Raw genomic sequence first — 18,700 nt, 5'->3', positions numbered from 1 at the left:
CACTGTAGCAACAGCACTCTAGCTCTCTAACTTTACCCATGTAAAGTCAGAGGATCCAAATCCAATGCGCGTGTGGGCGGGAAGCTAAGTTTATTGGGCCACGATATCTCATACCTTCAGCGCGAACTTGGCCGTGTGAGACCACAAGCATGCATCATGCCTGCACGAACTCAGGGCCTCATTGGATGGATGTTTGGGCTGAGGCTTCTCAGCCAAAACCCATTGAATTGCTTATTGGGCTGATGAGTACCAGCCACAGAAAATCTTCATCAAGTTCAATAAGCCAATCAAACCAATCAATGGTTTTTCTTTAGCTTAAAGAAGAAAAGCCAACTTAGACTGATCAGTCAAAGCTATTTGCTTACCGATGAGGGCTTCGTACAGTGAGTACAACCCCATGAAGGTGAGGACGACGTCAACTTCACGAGTTCACATTTGCTTTGATCACTTTGTTATGAAGGCCGTGTTTAGTTTCAAAGTTTTTTTTTTAAACTTCCAACTTTTTCATCACATCAAAACTTTCCTACACATAAACTTTCAACTTTTCTATCACATCATTCCAATTTTAACCAAACTTTTAATTTTAGTGTGAACTAAACACAGTCTAAGAGAGAATGGTGGTATTTTAACTTGTAAGAAAGTTTCACTTATGTTCATAAAATTACAAAGTGTGTATTGAGGTTCGTAAACTTGTTTTATCGTATTATTCTAGTCCAAAACAACTTGGTTTATCGTATTATTCTTGTCCAGAACCTTGTTTAACCTACTTAGCATGTTACGTGGATAATGACATGGCACATTTTTTTTCCCTTTTTTTTCTCCCCTCTCCCTCAGGAGTCCGGACCGGTTTGCTGCCCGCCGATGGCATGTGGGCCATATTTCCTTTTCCATGGTAGTAGGCCAGTACAGGCCCATTCCTAGGCAGTCCGGCCCGCAAATTTATCGGCCCAATATGAGGGGTGTCGGGTCCCACAAGTCAGTCTCCTTGCTCGTTCTAGCGTGTTCGGTGTTCCTCGATAGAAAAGAGGACTGGGGGTTTAGCTGCGCGCTCTCTCCCTCCCCCAATTTTCTCTTTCCTCATCTAGGGTTTCCGCGTCGCCGCGGCCGCGAGTCGCCATGGATTTCGACGAGTACGACTACTTGGAGAAGACAGTGGAGGGCTCCGGGGCGCCGTCCAACGGCGTCGCCGCGCCCAGATCCGAGGAGAAGGAGCGAAGCTCTCGCCGCCGGAGCGGCGGCGGCGGCGGCGGCGACGAAGAGCGCGACGACGGCGAGCGCAGATCCAAGCGCTCTCGCTCGGAGGAGAACCGCGACCGCGACAAGGACAAGGACCGGGACCGGCACCGCGACCGCGACAAGGACCGGGACCGGCACCGCAGCAGCCGGGAGCGTCGCGACCGCGACCGCGACCGAGACCGGGACGAGAAGGATAGGGAGAAGGAGAGGGACAAGGACAAGGAGAGGAGAAGCCGGGACCGCGAGAAGGAGAAGGAGAAGGAGAAGGAGAGGGAGAGGGAGAGGGAGAAGGATAGAGAGCGGAGGAGCCGGAGCCGGTCCGAGCGCCGCCGCGACGACGAAGAACGTGACCGCGAACGCTACCGCGAGCGAGACTACCGTGACCGCGATGTCAGGTGCCGATTCATGACCTTACCCACCTGTATTGGTGCCGCTGTGTTATGAACTGAGTGGTCTTAACGGACTTGCCGATTGCTTGATTCCAAAAAGCTGCCATCCATAATCTCGTTTTCACCACGTTTGATGCGCTTAGGCATCGTTGTCTCCAACAAAATCAATTTTATTTTTCTACACTTGGTCATGATATATTGTAATATTCGCGGAGGATTGCATGGGATGGGGATAGCAACATAGTTTGAGTGTAATGAGTATATTATTATGGGGTGCATTGGGACTTTTCTTCTTATTTGTACAAATGCAGCATCAATTTGTAAATTGCGTGTAATAGTTCTGCTTTCATCGTTTAGCATAATTTATAGCAGATGATTTGATAACTCTTCTATCAGAGTATTCCTATTGCTTCCTATAATTCTACTGCTATTAACAGTTTTTTGTATTATATACCTCGACTTCTTGTAAATTCCTACAATTTGAACATTAGTATGGGTACCTGCAGATTCAATTTGCTAGAGCCATCTTCTGTGGTCTTGATGTTGAGCCTGACCTAGGATATCAGGTGATTTTTTTTAATACTACTATTATTAGATAGGAGTTAGTGTTCTATGTTAGGGTTACTAGGATAGGGAAATTCAAGATGGATGATACAATTTATGCTTTTGAGTGGTGGTCTGAGAGCAATGATGGTGCCATCCACGCATAAAGTTTTGTTGCATCCAGAACATGGAGCTGAACTGTACTTCTTGTGTTGCAGAAATGCTGGTGAGCGGTGTTTTGGGCTTCTTCACTGAAGCATTGTGTCTTATTGTTAAGGGGACTCAGTATTCGGCCCGCTGCACAAACAACCCTTATTGCTTTTTACCCTTTTCAGGAGATGTCAACTTTGAGTTGTCAGAGTTAAGAGTTGTGCGAAACCTGGTTAGATGATGTTTCAGAGCCCACTCACCGTTCTAAACCGCATGCATCCATGCAGAAGGGGGGGGGGAGCAGCTGCATGCATGCATGTGCAACACTGGGTCAAATGGTTTAGTAAAACCGTTTTTGTTCACCCCCAATCATGGTGATGCATGTCTATGCCTTACAACAAAGGGCTTTTTACACTACATTTTTTGCTTATCTCCAAGGCATGTCTTGTTACGATGTGACTTGATAGAATGTTGATGGGCCACATATTCTAATGAAATGTCTAACTCGATTAGTCAGTTATGATTTATAATGATGGCTGAACTATGCTCAGTGAACGTTGAAAGTTATTCTTCCTGGACCCCTAGATCTGACACATTCATTTCTTCAATTATTATTATTGGATAACTTGTTGGGTAGTTTAAGCGTTGTGATCTTAACAAATCTTGTTATTTAGGTGAGACCGTTAGAGGTAGGGAGAGAGGATTGAGTGGTGATATAAATTTATATTAGTATGGATGGACACTGACATGTAGGGAATGATTGATATTGAGAAACTGAGGTAGTATTCTTTTTATGAGGAACTCCATTACTGTTGGAGCTGATGATTAATGTGGGCTTGTATTATATATATAGTTTTCTATATTTTCGTATCAATGCTTATGACAGTTTTGCTTATTGTCTGTGCAGACGTAGGAAAGAAGAGGCTGGAGAGCCTGAAGCAGATCCAGAACGAGATCAAAGGACAGTATTTGCCTACCAGGTGCATTTTAGTGTAACATTTGAATTTCACTTTGTGACCAGGAAAATGCTGAAGCCTTTTCTATTTGAAACTAATGTTTGTGAGCATAATCACAGTTATCTCTGAAGGCGGATGAAAGAGACGTGTACGAATTCTTTTCAAGGGCTGGGAAGGTGATCCTCACTTTGAATTTGCTTGTATCCTCTTTAGTAGTAAAATATTTTATGATTAGCAGATGAACATTTACGGCCTATAATTGTGGTTTGGTGGGAAAAAAAGTTCTTCTGATGGTTGCTGCGCATTTGTTCAGTCTCTTGTCATTGCATCAAATCAATAACTGTGCTGACATTGATTACTTTTTGTAGGTCCGGGATGTTCGCCTCATCATGGACCGAAACTCGCGCCGTTCTAAAGGAGTTGGGTGAGTTTTTATAGTGAATTCTGTGCAACATATCAGATCGTTGTTTTATTTGTTACCTGTTTTTTTTTCCTTGAGTTGCTAAAAGAGGGGTTTTATTTTCTTAGTGGCTTGGAATATCTAGCAGTTTGCTTATAATAGCCAAATATATCTATTGTTTACACATATGATGGGAGGGAGGCAGGGTGTTACTTGTTTCCTGTTTTAGAATCTCCAAAAGATCTTATTAGACTTTGGTGTTCTACTGATTGTTACCTTGGTCGTTTGGTGCCTCCCATGGATTCATAACCTGAGATCTAGAGAGGGAGGGTGGGGCTTGATTTTAGGTTTTACAGTATCGGAATGAACTCGTTAGTTTGTGCTCATAATGCTTCTGGTTTTGTGTCCAAGTGGCAATATTGACTTACTGAGAATGAGGGAGATGGACCCACTGTTTTGGGGTTTTAGTCTGTGTTGCTAAGCCATTTGTTTGTAGCAAGCAAATAGCAAATGCCTCCTAGCTTTCTGTAAAGCTGCTCCAGTTTTGTGCTCATGTGGCAAATATTGTGATTTAGGTTGTTGGATTCAATGTTAGGCATGTTTGCACGTGAGTGTAGGTGTGCTGTAAGGTCCATTGTTAGTGGGCAACAAGGGAAGGAGATGAACTGAATCAGAAGGTATGAACCAGAGTGGAGTAGATGTCTCACAAGAGGCTGCAAAGAGATCAAATGTGTGAGAATTGTTTTTTGGGTGGGGGGTGATTGGTAGGGTATTTCAAATGTTAATGAATACCGACCATATTTGTCAATATTTTTCTGGTTGCTGTTATGATTACACAAGCATTTTTAAACTGTAGCTACATCTACGATTTATTATGGGGGAATATATTCACCGATTTTTCATACTCGGCAGGAATGTTTATAATTTGGTGTATCTACTGGGATAATCAGCTACTTATGACTAAGATGGAATACAAGATCTTTTTGGGGGAAGTAAGCAGCGTGGAACATCAAACATAGCAATTCCACATTATTGGATGCCATTTCTGCGCATTTTCATATGATTTTGGTCGGAGGAATGTGCAATTAGTTTGTGCTGGGAAAAATTAATTCTAAACCTGTTTGAAAATGTTTGATATGCAAGATTTTATGTGAATAACTGAATATCTTTTCAAAAGATTGAACGAATGCGGCCTAATTCTATCGGCGACATGATATCCTGATATTTATTATGCTTTTGCGTTTCCAGGTACATCGAATTCTATGATGTTATGTCTGTACCAATGGCAATAGCTCTTTCTGGCCAGCTGCTTCTTGGTCAACAGGTGATGGTTAAGCCATCAGAGGCTGAAAAGAATTTAGTTCAGTCAAATGCTTCTTCAAGTGGAGCAGCTTCAGGTGGGGCGAGAAAGTTGTATGTTGGAAATCTTCACTCAAATATTACTGAAGATCAATTGAGACAGGTGATGCCGACAAATTGTTTTTTAGATATGAGTTGGCTGTGCTTTTGGAAGAAAATTTCCCTTGGAGTTCATAATGGAAAACATATTACTTTTATGGGGTAGAAGAATTACTATGGCATCCTTGTTATGCATATATAGAGTTTAATGAATTCTCTTTACCAGGTCTTCGAACCGTTTGGTCAGGTGGAGCTTGTCCAATTGCCACTAGATCCACTTACTGGGTTATGTAAAGGTTTTGGTTTTGTTCAGGCAAGTGTTTGCTTATTAAGCAATTCTTTTGTTTTTGTGGAGAGTTCTGTGTGGCTGACTTCTGTTTCATCATGTAGTTTGCACGCCTTGAAGATGCAAAGGCTGCTCAGAGTTTAAATGGGCAACTTGATATAGCTGGACGTGTGATTAAGGCAAGTGTTTTCTTCAGATTTACTAGAATACATGTTGTTTTCAAGCTATACATCTCAAATATAAGGGTTCTACCTGACACTATGCTAAACTGCTGTAACCAGGTTTCTGCTGTGACGGACCAAGCAGGAGTTCAAGTCAGTGGAGTAACTACTGGAGATTTGGATGATGATGAAGGTGGAGGTTTGGTGGGTGCCATTTCTGGAGACACATCGAGAACTGGAAATTCACTTATCATATTTGATATATATATCCTCATTTTCTTTTAAGTACAATTACTTGGGACATAGCATGCTTTTGCTTGCACCTCGCCTCAATCTTTTTAGAGAAGATTTTACTCCCTCCATCCCAAATTGATCACCATATATGCTTATGCACCAAAACCAATGATAATTTAATTCACATCAATCAAGACATCATGCACACATTCTCCCACAGCGCATGCATTGATTAAAACACCATGCCAATTACACCCTTAGCATGCACACATTCTCCCTTGCTGCATTAGTTGTATTCCGATGAAATCCATGTTCATGTGGTTATATGATGATCAATTTGGGAAATTTTGAATTTCATTATATGATGATCAATTTGGGAAGGAGGGAGTAATGTGCAAGAACTTCACCATATGATGGTTTAGTATACACTGAGCACTCTGCATACCTAGCATATCTACTATAGCAAGCCTTTATTGCATGGTCATTTGTTCATTCTTAGTTGGTTAATGTTTGAGGCTGTTTTTTAATGCCACATACTTATGCATATTGCAACAGTATCTCAATTGTGTCTGTGATGACTTTGCTGAATGCTGATGTATGCAGGCACTGAATGCTAGTTCAAGAGCTCTTTTGATGCAGAAATTAGACCGTAGCGGCGTTACCACCAGGTATATATATGTGAGCTTAATGGGTTAAACTATCTTTTTGGTGCCCTCGTGGCCATGTCAATCTAACTACATCAGTCATATTCAATCTTACATATAACCTTTGTCCCATAAATACTCCCTCTGTTTTTTAATAGATGACACCGTTGACTTTTGGCATGATGTTTGGCCATGTTGAAAAAAATTATATAAAAATGTCATTTATTTTGTTGTGACATGTTTTATCATTAAAGAAATCTTTAAGTATGACTTATAGGCATATTTACACTAATTATACCAAAAGTCAACAGGGTCATCTATTAAAACAGAGGTAGTATAAATAGGAAGAAAAAAAAGACCATGATACCCCTCTTTAAATGTGGTATGGACGGGAGGTTGGTTAGGGGTTAGCTCGTTTGATGGCACAAGTAGTACTATAGAATCCCTTATATTTTGGGATGGAGGTAGTAGCTTGTTTAATAGTGTGTTGCTCAGTCAACCAGGTAATTTCTGTAATTTGTTGATGGTACTGCAGAGCCTTAAGTTCATATTTAGAATACTGGGATGTCAAATGTCCAGAACGTCAATTATCTTGCTTGTTAGAGTTGCTGTCATTTGTATCAAAATCATTCGTTATTGACCTTTACTATATTATCGTCAGGATTCATCCACCACTACATCAACACTGTTTCCATATGTATATAGCTTGTCAAGGTCATTCTCCAAGGACCTCTTCCAATTCTTTGGTGTACATCGCTATTGTTAATATTTTGTTTACTCCATTTCTAACATCAAATGTCAATCGCATTGACTACTACAAATTTCAAGAGAGTGAACCATGATTGAGAAATGCCGAGAACATGCCACAGTACCTTATTATTCTTATGGTATCATCAAGTTATCTTGACAAGACATGTTAGCCATAACCTTTTAATTTTTCACTGCATTTCCAATTCAAAAAATGTGCGTGGCATATATTAACTACAAATAGTTGGTACTGGTTTGAACACTTGGCCTTCCTCTGAATTTTTTACCTTCCTTTTGTCTGTCTGCAGTTTGACTGCTGGGATAGCCGGTACTGGTTTGAACACTTCTGTTGGATTACCACCTGCATCAGTTCTTGGTGCTCCTCCAGTCGCTGCATCTGTACTGCCTACAGTGCCTGGTCTTGGTTCAGTTCCTGGGGTGTCTCTTCCAATTACTACCCAAGCCATTGAGACAGCCCCACCCAGTGAATGCCTATTGCTTAAAAATATGTTTGATCCATCCGTGGAGGTTTGTTCTTACTACTGCATTCTTTTTTTTTTTGGGTTCACCAACAGTCCATACCTTTTTTAAAAAAAATCTTTACTGGTCTGTATCCTTTCTGTTTGGTTGATTAAAAACTAATTGAAACTTACTTTATTGCAGACGGACCCTGATTTTGATTTGGATATCAAAGATGATGTCCAAGAAGAATGCTCCAAGTTTGGCCAAGTAAAACACATTTTTGTGGACAAGTAAGTTTGTTCAACAACCAGTCAACAAATCTGTAACAGCTTGCATACGGCATTATTGTAACCATCTACAGCTTCCCAGTACATAAGTCCCAACACAATCTAGTAATCTAGTAAAATATAGTATTCAATAGTTACCAGCATGTACTTGTAGAGTGTTAGGGGAATAATTCTCTATTCTCTGCTAACATATCCAAAGGCTCTGTTTACTGTGCTTTTATCTTTCAATTTTCTTGTGTACTGCAACTTCAGAAAGGTGCAGTGTACTTTTGCTCCTCGTACTGCAGTGCAATTATTGCCGTGTGCAAACCTGATTTACCTTGAAAAGCCTGCCAATTTTACAAGGATAGCCTAAGGCCATGTACAACGCGTGACCCTGGCCTGTGGTCTCAAACCTCCACATCGGACGGGCGCATCCGTGTCAGTGGGGACTGTGGCTCTGCAGGCCGATTCCGCGCTTGCAGAGGAACCGGTCAAAGCGCCGTGCCTGGGCTCGGGAGCCGCGAAGCCACAGCCCAAGGCCACGCGTTGGCGGAGCCAGAGCCCCGTGCTTCGCCTCGTCCGGTCGGTCGCCGTGGTAGTCGTCGCCGCTCACCGCCGCCACCGCTGCTCCCCGCCGCCGCCAGATGCGAAGAGGAGCGCCGCCGATGACACCACTATTCCCCGCCGCCGCCAGATGCAAAGAGGAGCGCTGCTCCCCGTCGCCGCAGGATCCGGCGAGCCCGCGCCCGGATCTGGCGACCTTGTGCGCGGGGCGGCGGCGAAGGAAGTAGGATGCAGCGGAGGAGGGCGTGTGCGTGGCGGAGGAGGAGGAGAGGATGGCGCGGGGGAAGAACGCGGCGGTTGAGAGGAGGAGGCGGCGCTGCGGCGGCGCAAGAGAGGAGGAGTGGCGCTGTGGCGGCGCACGAGAGAAGTGGAGGCAACGAGAGGAGGCGTTGGAGAGGAAGAGGATAAGGCAGAGCCGGTTGGTAGGAGGAGAAAATAAAGGGAAGAGGATTGGAGAGGCTGACAGTGGGTCCATATATAGATTAGGGGTATCTATTTCTTTTTGTTGTTAGAAGGACTAAAATAGTTAATTTTATAATAACAAATATCATAGGGACTAACACAAATAGGTAGGGGCTGAAACACAAAATATACTATGCAGTGGTCTCCATTGTAGATATCGTGGTTTTTGTGTGGCCTTATCCTATGTGGCAACCTGAGACCACAGTTGCTTGTGGCTTAGCATTGTACATGCCCTAATTATTTGGTATTGTTGCAACTATTTTGCAGGAATACTTCTGGCTTTGTGTACCTTCGATTTGACAGTATAACAGCTGCCATGAGTGCACAGAAAGCACTTCATGGGAGGTGGTTTGCGGGAAAGATGATTACGGCAACATTTATGGTATGGAATACAACATTTAATTGAGGTCAATCTTCCCTTTCTAAATTTTGGGTTTGCTGATTGCTCTTTTGCTGTGTCAGTCTCCGCAGCAGTACTCAACGAAGTTCCCGAGCTAGCGGACAGCAACTTTCGGTTGATCGCTGAAGATTCTTGCTCTATTGCTGTGTAACGGTCTCCTGTAACATTATGTCATGCAGCCTTTTGTACTTTATAGCATGGGTTATTCAACACTAAGTTCGCATACATCACTCGTTTTTGCTTAAGACATTATCTATAAGCTCTCGAAGTGTACGGCGGGCAAATATTTTAACTCTTGGTGTTTCAATTGATCGTGCCGTGATGGCAAATATTAAAGAAATGTTGTCGAATTTTGGGGCAATCGTAATTGCCCAGGAAAATGATCTCATTACTTGATTTATACCCCTATCATCCGTTTGAAAAGCAGAAATTCTTGTTTTAGAAAGCACAGTTCCCTCGAGATTTCCTAATAAGAAGGGGCTATACATGGTTCCATTACATGTAAAGTAAATCATTGGATCTCCTTGAAAAAAGCTGGATTTGAATTTAATGCCTTTTTGGCCAAGTTACGCGTATCATCCCTGGATGATTCCCTTGATATGCGAAGGAGCTCCTTGATCCCTCCGGTTAGAATAATGTCACGGGCGTTATCTTCTGCGAATATGCGCATGTGATAGGAACATCAGTGATGAGGGTCAAATACTCAAAATGCGTGAGCTTGATTGTACACAGGGAGGGATCGAAGGTGACGGCAGCTATAGTCAGTTTACGTACCATTTTGAGCTAAATGGCAAAAGGCAAGCTCAATATGTCTTCGAGTTGAAGCAGAAAACGCTGATGAATTGGCCACCATCCAATTAAGAACACCTTCTTCGATGAGGAGGGATCTCCCTTTCCTGTGACCTATTTTGGGTAGAATGGCAAAAAAGTTGGATTTTCCCTCTCAAGTTTGCATAGTTATCTTCAGGAGAAAAGAGCTGAGGACAGTAGTGTTCCATAGTGTTCAAGGTAAAAAAATATGTAACATGTGACAATGCAATCCATGTTAAGGCATATTTAGCATATATGATTGTGTAAGCCTACCAGGATATTATTAATTGATTAGTGGTGTAATATCGGTTCGTGTTCTTGTGAACATGTGCGTTATATGCATAGATCTACTATAGTAATTTTCAAGAAGTATGTACGCAATTTCAGCAGGCTCTAGCCCTGTTGGCATGTTGTATCATATCAGTGTATCACACTTCAGATTGTCCTCTGCCGCATTTTACCTCTTTTCAACTACACCCAGATCGTCATAACTATCCAAATAAATTCAGGACTGTTCTGCAGTTGATATTCATGCAACCATGTGGAGTTTGATATTCAAACCATAAGCTCATAGAAAACAACAAACAATTACAGAATAATATGAACGAATATATCCATCACAAATGAGTAATAGAGAATGTACTAACCTTGACTTATTACTCGGGATTCACATTTTGCAAAATTAGCCATTCCCCGTGCTATCTGAGCTATGACTTCGTTGTGTCCAGTTCGGAACATTCCGAGAAGTGCTTTTATTCCGCCATCTTGTTTCAACATAACATGCAGCTTTTCTGCAAAAAAAAAAGAAAAAGAAAAGGAGTACATGGTATTGGTCACTCATTATCAATCAATGTTCTACATACACGAGCTCTCTTGTTTCCATTCCAAAGGAATGCTAGCTCGATAGTTGCATGTCATTGCTGTTCAAGAAGCCACAAGTGGTGCACCCTCACAAGTCACAAGAGGACAATTGCCCAACTAAAATTACATTATTCTAAAACAAAATAAATTAAAGAAATGTACTTATCAGCTCTTGACAAATATCCGGTGCACCAATTAACAAGTTTGATCAGTAAAATCATGACTTTATCTTGTTTACATTCTGCATCGCTATCCACCTTTTTATCTTCATTTCAGAACTACTAGCAATCAGTGTTAAAAAAGGCCCTGATAAGCTGTCCTGATGCGCCGGACGATTAGTGGCTACTGGCTAGAAGGATATGAATTCAAACAAAACACTAAAATTGTAAATTTAGAATTTTTTTTTCAGCTGGTAACTGCACAGTTACCCTCCGGTACTGGTAAAAAAAATTCAAATTTTGGATTTGAATTTTATCTAGTAAAATCTGGTAATCGGTGGAACCAGGCCTGGTAAGTTAGGGAATACTGGTATTTGGAACGCTGCTAGCAACATTGTCAAACAAAAATAGTTAACTCATTAAAATTGAAATTGAAATTTGAATAAAAATATGACACCCACTGCCGTTCAAGAAAATTGAAATTCCATATTAAAAGGAATATTTTGCTATAATGGATACAATAAAGACAAGTTGTACCGTTTCCACATAGGTTGGCAAGGGCACCAGCAACCATCCGCAGAGTTTGGGGATCATCAGTTTTCGACGCAATATTTGCTAATAATCGAGCTCCTCCTTTGTTCATTATTAGTCCCTGGTTTGATCCTGCACTTACAAGGATCTAACTTAATACTCAAGTTATTGCCTGTTCATTTTATAAATATCGCAATATAAATTTGACTAATAATATAGATATAGTTCAAATATGTAAAAAGAATATCTCATGCTGGAAACCTATTGGGGAATTTTCCTTCAGTCAATGACTGGGCCATTTGGCATGTGCGGAAGACATTTAGTGAAAGACTATAGAACACACCGGTTAACAACTACTTCCATGCTGCAATATTATACAATGAAATAATAGCCCCTTTTGACCAAATGTGGAAAATAAATCTCATGAGAGGTTGGAATAGGCATTACCATTCATTGCCAAATTAGCAATAGCACCAGCTGTGACTCGATGAATTGTGGTATTTTCTGATGTTTCTAGAAGTGACAGAAGAGCATCCAGTCCTCCTTCTTCAACGATTTTTTCCTGATTAACGTCTGCAATCCCAGATGGATTGGTGATAACAATTAACTATGGTTATAACAGTTGCCTTCTAAAGGAGAAAACATAGCATAGACAGCAGATAACTGAAACAAATCACTGGCTTCAATATTATGACCAAGTGCAAATTACAATTCGTATGGAACAGTTGAATATGTTCGTCAACAGAATTTGAACAATATGCCACTTTCACATTTTTCACATATTATAACCAAAAGAGATCCACATATTTTTAGGGAAAAAAAAATCCTCTTTTCAGGAATATTTTCCATGCAAATGTACAAGGAAAGGCAGTGAATGAAAAATATTCAGAGTTTTACATAAAGTCCCGTACCTTCAGCAGCAAGATTAGCTACCACTTTGACAGCATGGATCTGCACCTCTAGTTCATCAGACTTCAACAGAGCCAGGACATTTGGAAGACCGACTGAATGCCAGTTGGACCAAAAATAATGTCAAGATGGCTACCCACAAAAAACAGCTACACTGATATTGTACCACAAATAAAAGTACCTTCTTCAAATATCTTTGATATGTTACTTCTCTGGCTAGATAGCAACTCTCTGGATTTTCCTGACTTAGACATAAAAGGCACACTACCTAATCCAGATCCTGATCTAACCATACCACATAATGCTTTAGACTGTCAAAAAGAGAGATTGACATAAGATATGATTGGAAAATGAGCATCAGAATGTCAAGATTATAATGCAAGTGTGGTACCTCTTCAGAGCAATTATCAGCCAAAGATTGTTTCAACCTTAGAATTTCATCTTCAAGGCCCTGTCTATGTCTCATCTCCTGTTGCATCTTTTCTTGAGTAGATTTCAGCTCTTCATACACCAACTCCTAGAAGAATAATTAAATAAAAAGGTACATTAAAATTGTTTCAGATTTGAGAAAACCTAAACATCTCCATATGTTTAGATGTGCTGTCCCGTGTTTGCCATACCTTCTCTGATATGAGATCAGCAATTCTTTCTTCGAGTGAGCTTATTTGACTGGCAAATTCTTCAGTGGTTCTGGAGAGCTGCTTCTCCAATTCACAGGCTATATTTTCCTGCAACCGGGATATCCTCATATTAACCTTTTCAAAATTCCTGAAGGATGCAAACAAGTCCTCCAACAAACCTTAAATTATTGCAGGGACATGCGCAATGACATTCTGCCAAAAGGCCAATAGTGAAGAAAAAAAAGGAAAAACTATAGAGAACCCAAGGCATGTCTAGTCTAAAATGTTTTTCCATTTCAAGTATGGAGAGTAGTCCTGGTTGAGGAATGAGGATATTATATCCAAACAAGATGCAACCACAAACAAAAAATGTATACCTGAATTATCTGACTGTTATATTGTATTAGACTATTAGTTACTATGAATTATCTGACTGCATTATAGCTACAGTTGTAAATTCTGAAAGTATACCTGAAAATAATTCTGAGCATCACTCAGTTGCTGTTGTAGTACATTTAAATGGTCGTTCATGCTAGCAGAACGTGATCTTTCATCTTCAAGTTGCTTCAGCAATTCTCTTATTTTCTTCTCATGAGATTTAGTTGTATCGGCAAGAATATTTGTGTTTGAGATGTTCTCAAGCTGTTTTTGCTACTAACAACAAAACTTGTGTTAGAACTGTGAAATTATCCTTGAAATAGGACATCTCAGTGTCAGCAGAACTACATCAAATACTAAGTACAAAATCAAGATAAACATTACATATGAGAGAAATATATAATATGGCAAAGAAAATCTACCTTATTCTCATCCAATGATGTTTCTAAGTGAATAATTTGCTCAGATAAAATATTATTTTTGCCTTTCTCTTTCTCAAGGTCCAGCATCAATCTCTTGATTGTAGATTCCAATTGACGCTTTTCCATCGCCATATTCTGCGAAAATAAATCACTTGTTACATTACATCTATAATGCCCTGAAGCAAGTTTTATGTACTGAAAGTGATTTTTCCTGAATGCTCACAATTAATAATTATATGGAAAGCACAAACAAAAATACAACCGATTTACTTGTCAGAAATTACAATAGATATTTACTTCAATTCATGTACCCAATAGGAAGGACAAAGGTAAGTAAGAAGGTTCTGTAATAAACAAAAGGCACCCGAACTGGTAGATTTTTGTGGAGTGACAAAAATGAATCAAAATTAATATACAATGCAAACTTCATAGTCTATGCTTTTTGGACAATTAGTCTATGAAAGTTATACCTCAATTTGCATGTTAGAGGTCACTTTTAAATCATTCAAGGATGCTTCTGATTCTTTCAGTTTTTTCTCCAACTGCATTTTCTCACTGTTTTTAAGCTTTTGCTGCCTCTCCATCTCTGACGTAAGATGATCAACTTCATGTTCTACCTTCTTATATAGGCTTTCATAATCAACTTCCTCCTTTATCCTTATCGTGTTCACTATTTTCATTGCCTGAAATCACATAATGAACGACTTAATGTGGTGTTATAACTTATAACAAAAAAGGAACAAGAAGAAGGAAACGATATAAAACAACTAGACAACATGAGTTTCTTTCTTTGAGTAAATGCAGAGTTGCAATTTTAAACAACGAGAGCCATTGAATTCATTTCAAGAGGAACCAGTAACAAGTAGTTTAGTTCATGCATGAATTAAGTCTCTGATGTAATGCAACATGCACAGTTTGCACTGTGTGCAAATTAATGCTGCTCAGTTCACTCTAGTAATTTATCCAGTTAGAAGCAGTTGAAATGATGTTTCCAACTCCATGAAACTAGGTGCATTATGTTGGTATAAGACAGGTGCATGGCATAATTTAATGGCCTGGGATGGAGTAGAGTTCAGATATTAACTAACCATCATATATCTAGTGGGATTAACTAAAAATATATCTAGTGGGAAAAGCTCTGAATACCATTTACAAGAATAGGTTCCATACAGTAGAGGCCAATTTTGCACAAATTGGAATAGGGAAAGTGAGCAAAAATTCATCAACGTAGACAGATCTTAGTATCTTACAGATGGACCTATTGTGCAGAGAGAGAGAGAGAGAGAGAGAGCAATGAAATATTGACCAATCTACACTTACTCGCTGCCCAAACATAATTGTGCTTGAAGTTTCTGAGAAATGCCTTGAAGATGGACCTATTGTCACAATGAGTGAAGTCCTTGCAGTCCCTGCATTTGGAGATTTGAGCAAATCAATTACAGTGTTACACATGTAGTGATGTGGAGAAAAAGTAACCATGATGTTTGAACAAATGTGATAAATTCAAACAATCTAATAGGCACCTATACTTTGGACAAACACAAGAAATTCAATCATACCAAAAGGAAATCATACCTCCAAATGAATCACGCAGTATCCTTGTAAGTTTTGAATCTCTTGTTGGTATATGAGGACTATTTTCTGCTAACGCGTTAATGCATTTGCCTAGAGATGTTAATGACAGATTGATGAACTTGGCTTCTTCAATCATGTGACCTTCACTTCCTGGGAGACAAAAGATTAATATTACAAACAAACAATACAACATACGAAATGAAAAGGTTTGTTTCAATTATATGGTAAGACCTACCAGATTTATCGATACGTTCTGATCCAGCAAGGTCGACAATCAAGAGCTTGCTCTTGAGAACAAGCGGTAAATTATCAGGAAAAAGGTTGTCAGTACCATTAGGAAGAGAGGTATTACTTCCATCTTCTATTCTTGAACTCCTCTGTATATGAATCTGAAAAGAATATCAAATTCGCATGGGCATGTAATTTACTTTGGAACTTAAAACAGAATACCCACAGCAAGGAAGAAGGAGCATACAATGAGAATAGCATGACTACGAGATGATTCTGTGTTCATCTTAGTATTAGCAGCATGACGATTCATCTCACCAATTTGGAGAAGTTGAAAAACATGTTGAAGATCTCTGATTTCAACTTTTGCAGCACCAGGCAAAGAAACTTCACCAGTTTTTGGATCCTCAACAATCGGAATATTAGTCTTCTCTGGAGCAAGTAAATCTTGCACAGATTCTAAGTAAAGCTATAAACCAAATAAACATGTATACATTAGTATGGAAAAACATACTACAACAATAAGGGACCACTAATGAATATTCAAATAATTTTATATAATTGAGAAAAAAAATATGGACATAGAAGCTTAAGCATTAAATGAACCATGGTGCACTTTGGTTCAATTTGCAGTACACCATGAACTATAACACTTCATCCCATTTGTGCAGTTTTTTATGCAATTTATCTAGCACGATAGAAAAATGCCTTTATCTTTGTCGTCCACGTTTAACATGGCAAACTACCTGGAACTATGGATGGATAATATTAAAGTGAGTGAAAGTGTTCAAACACATATTGTTATACATGACCTATTTGATGTCATGTATTAAATACAAAAACTGGTGCTATGTCTTACATAATCTGTTCAAAAATGATTGTGACAATGTGGCATGATAATCATATAAGCCTTAGCATATAAATATGACTGTTCCTGGCTTCCTGCATTAATCGAGACAGTTTGAAGAATCCTAGCTAATAAGAAAGTTAAAACAATTCCACCATTCCATGCCAAAAAAGAATAATGTCGATCAATAAGAAATAATGATACATGTACAAAACAAATAACTTCAGTTGTTGAGAATAGAACCTGGAGAAATGATATTGCCACACTATCTGTCTCCAAAGACATGACAGAAAGGATATGTTCCAATGCTCTGACCATTATTCCACCTTCAGAAGGGTCATCATTTCCAAGCCGACCAACTGTGTATGTCTTGCCAGTACCTGTTTGACCGTAAGCCATCACGGTCCCATTATATCCTTCTAACACGCTCTGCGAGATTTATCAGAATAGTTTCTACATTCTCTCAGGCCAATATAACAAAATATCATATGCAAATGGGTCATAAGCTAGTAACAGGCTAAAGGGAAATTCCAATTGTATACACATAAAAGTTTGTTCCTACTAGCAATACAGAAAAGTGTTCCTAAGGCATAGTTGCAGGCCTGTTGTACACTATTTGGCACCTAAGAGAATCACTTCCTGATAATAATCAAGTTCTACCAACTGAAGTTAATGTAACTACATAGAAAACAGACAAACATAAGCATTTGCAATGAAAATATGTTGCTCATAGTTAGTAGTACGTTACATGTGTAAATAAAAGGGTGATGACATGTACGACTTGCCTCGACTACAGGTTTTGCAACGACCTCATATACACGTTTTTGTGAAGCATTTTCACTGAAAACCTCATCAAACCTATATGATTCACAGCTCCAGTTGTTTTTCTTTAGCTTCAGCTTCTTACACTGCACACAATAAAAAACAAGCAGAATAAGTAATTAAGTTGTTAATTACTTATAATGAGGTACAAAGCGCAGAGAGTAAAATAGGATGCTCACCTCAGGCTGCAACTCAACACAACTATCGAAGTCCGCGCCATGAGCTAAGTCCTCAGAATTCTTCGGCCGGAGCCTTACAGCAACTCTTACTCTGCACGAATCTGTGAAAAACACCCTTTATCAATTCTGAAAACATACCATATTGACATCAACTCCATAAACGACTGTAAAGCATATTAAGCTACATTCACCGCATCAGAATGTGAGAAAACAGCATCGATTACAGATATCTAGCAGAATGTACTGTGCTAGAAGGCTAGCAGCACCAGGGAAATGGCGTAAATTCAGAGCGAATATATAACTGATAGCGAACATATATGACTTGTATACATGTGTGTGCGAACATATATGACTTGTATTCATGTGTGTGCGATTTTATGAGTACAATATATAACTGATAGCGAATTTCCAATGCTGAAATGCATAAATGGTCATCTCTCCAGCGACAATGATATTCCCGTCGCCGTTGCAAGTATCCGTAACGTTTGGAGTTTCCCGATAAACCGACGAAGAGCGAAAAACCCGAGACGCGCTTCCACGGCTCCTCGAACAGAGGAAATGCATCATTCACCGGACGGCCTCCGACGAAAAGCACCAACAGCGAAAAACCCCCAATACACCGATGATGAAGTGCAATCTCCGATGATTCACGGGTGCGCGGAGCAGCAGAGGAGCGCGTACCTGAACCCCCGTCGTTGTCGGCGGCGGCGGGGCGCGTGCGGGAGGGGGACGGGGAGGGCCTGCGCGACGGCGGGGCGACCGACCTGGAGCGCCCGGCGGGGCGGGGCGGCGCGCCGTGCCTCTCCACGGGCCGCACCGACGCCCGCCCATTCGCCGCCATCTCCGCCCGCCCCACAACCCCACCCGCGCCGCGGATCCCTCTCGGCTCGTCGCCGGCGGCGCGTGCTGGATCGGGTGGAGGAGGAGGACGCGGCGAGATGGAGAGAGAGAGGCGTTGGGTTGGGGTTTTTGAGTTGAGGCGCGCACGACGGCGGGCGGGCGGGCGGAGACGGAAACGGAGTGGCTTGCAGGAGAAGGAGGCGGCGGCTCTTTTCCTAA

General features: G+C 40.5%; 2 protein-coding genes across 3 annotated transcripts; one reads left to right on the top strand and one right to left on the bottom strand.

Annotated features, from left to right (window-relative positions):
- Positions 1-1,031: 1,031 nt before the first annotated feature.
- LOC127767807 (uncharacterized) lies at positions 1,032-9,641 on the top strand. Of its 2 annotated transcripts, XM_052293253.1 has the most exons (13): positions 1,034-1,631; positions 3,226-3,298; positions 3,394-3,450; positions 3,643-3,698; positions 4,923-5,136; positions 5,299-5,385; positions 5,463-5,537; positions 5,640-5,723; positions 6,357-6,421; positions 7,453-7,672; positions 7,808-7,896; positions 9,169-9,283; positions 9,364-9,641. In XM_052293253.1, the coding sequence occupies exons 1-13, from the start codon at positions 1,117-1,119 to the stop codon at positions 9,397-9,399; spliced, it is 1,686 nt and encodes a 561-aa protein (XP_052149213.1). In that variant the 5' UTR covers positions 1,034-1,116; the 3' UTR covers positions 9,400-9,641. The 2 variants fall into 2 exon arrangements, with proteins under 2 accessions (XP_052149214.1, XP_052149213.1); XM_052293254.1 differs by lacking the exons at positions 7,808-7,896; positions 9,169-9,283; positions 9,364-9,641 and adding an exon at positions 7,059-7,111 and having other exon boundaries at positions 1,032-1,631; positions 7,453-7,600.
- A 101-nt stretch (positions 9,642-9,742) lies between these two features.
- On the bottom strand, positions 9,743-18,671 carry LOC127767805 (kinesin-like protein KIN-UA). Its single transcript, XM_052293252.1, has 20 exons — positions 18,323-18,671; positions 17,642-17,742; positions 17,426-17,548; positions 16,884-17,069; positions 16,041-16,262; positions 15,801-15,954; positions 15,566-15,715; positions 15,311-15,399; positions 14,461-14,673; positions 13,991-14,125; positions 13,662-13,841; positions 13,191-13,298; positions 12,962-13,087; positions 12,752-12,881; positions 12,573-12,665; positions 12,109-12,234; positions 11,668-11,793; positions 10,759-10,902; positions 10,076-10,204; positions 9,743-9,955 (listed from the first exon to the last, which is right to left on the bottom strand). Exons 1-20 carry the CDS (start codon positions 18,480-18,482, stop codon positions 9,813-9,815), a joined length of 2,838 nt encoding a protein of 945 aa, XP_052149212.1. The 5' UTR covers positions 18,483-18,671; the 3' UTR covers positions 9,743-9,812.
- Between the last annotated feature and the right edge of the window lie 29 nt (positions 18,672-18,700).

Source organism: Oryza glaberrima, chromosome 3 (genome assembly GCF_000147395.1).
Source record: "Oryza glaberrima chromosome 3, OglaRS2, whole genome shotgun sequence".
NCBI classification, from domain to species: Eukaryota; Viridiplantae; Streptophyta; class Magnoliopsida; order Poales; family Poaceae; genus Oryza; species Oryza glaberrima.
Note: the sequence above shows the minus strand (reverse complement) of the source record. Positions and strands in the feature narration are given on the sequence as shown.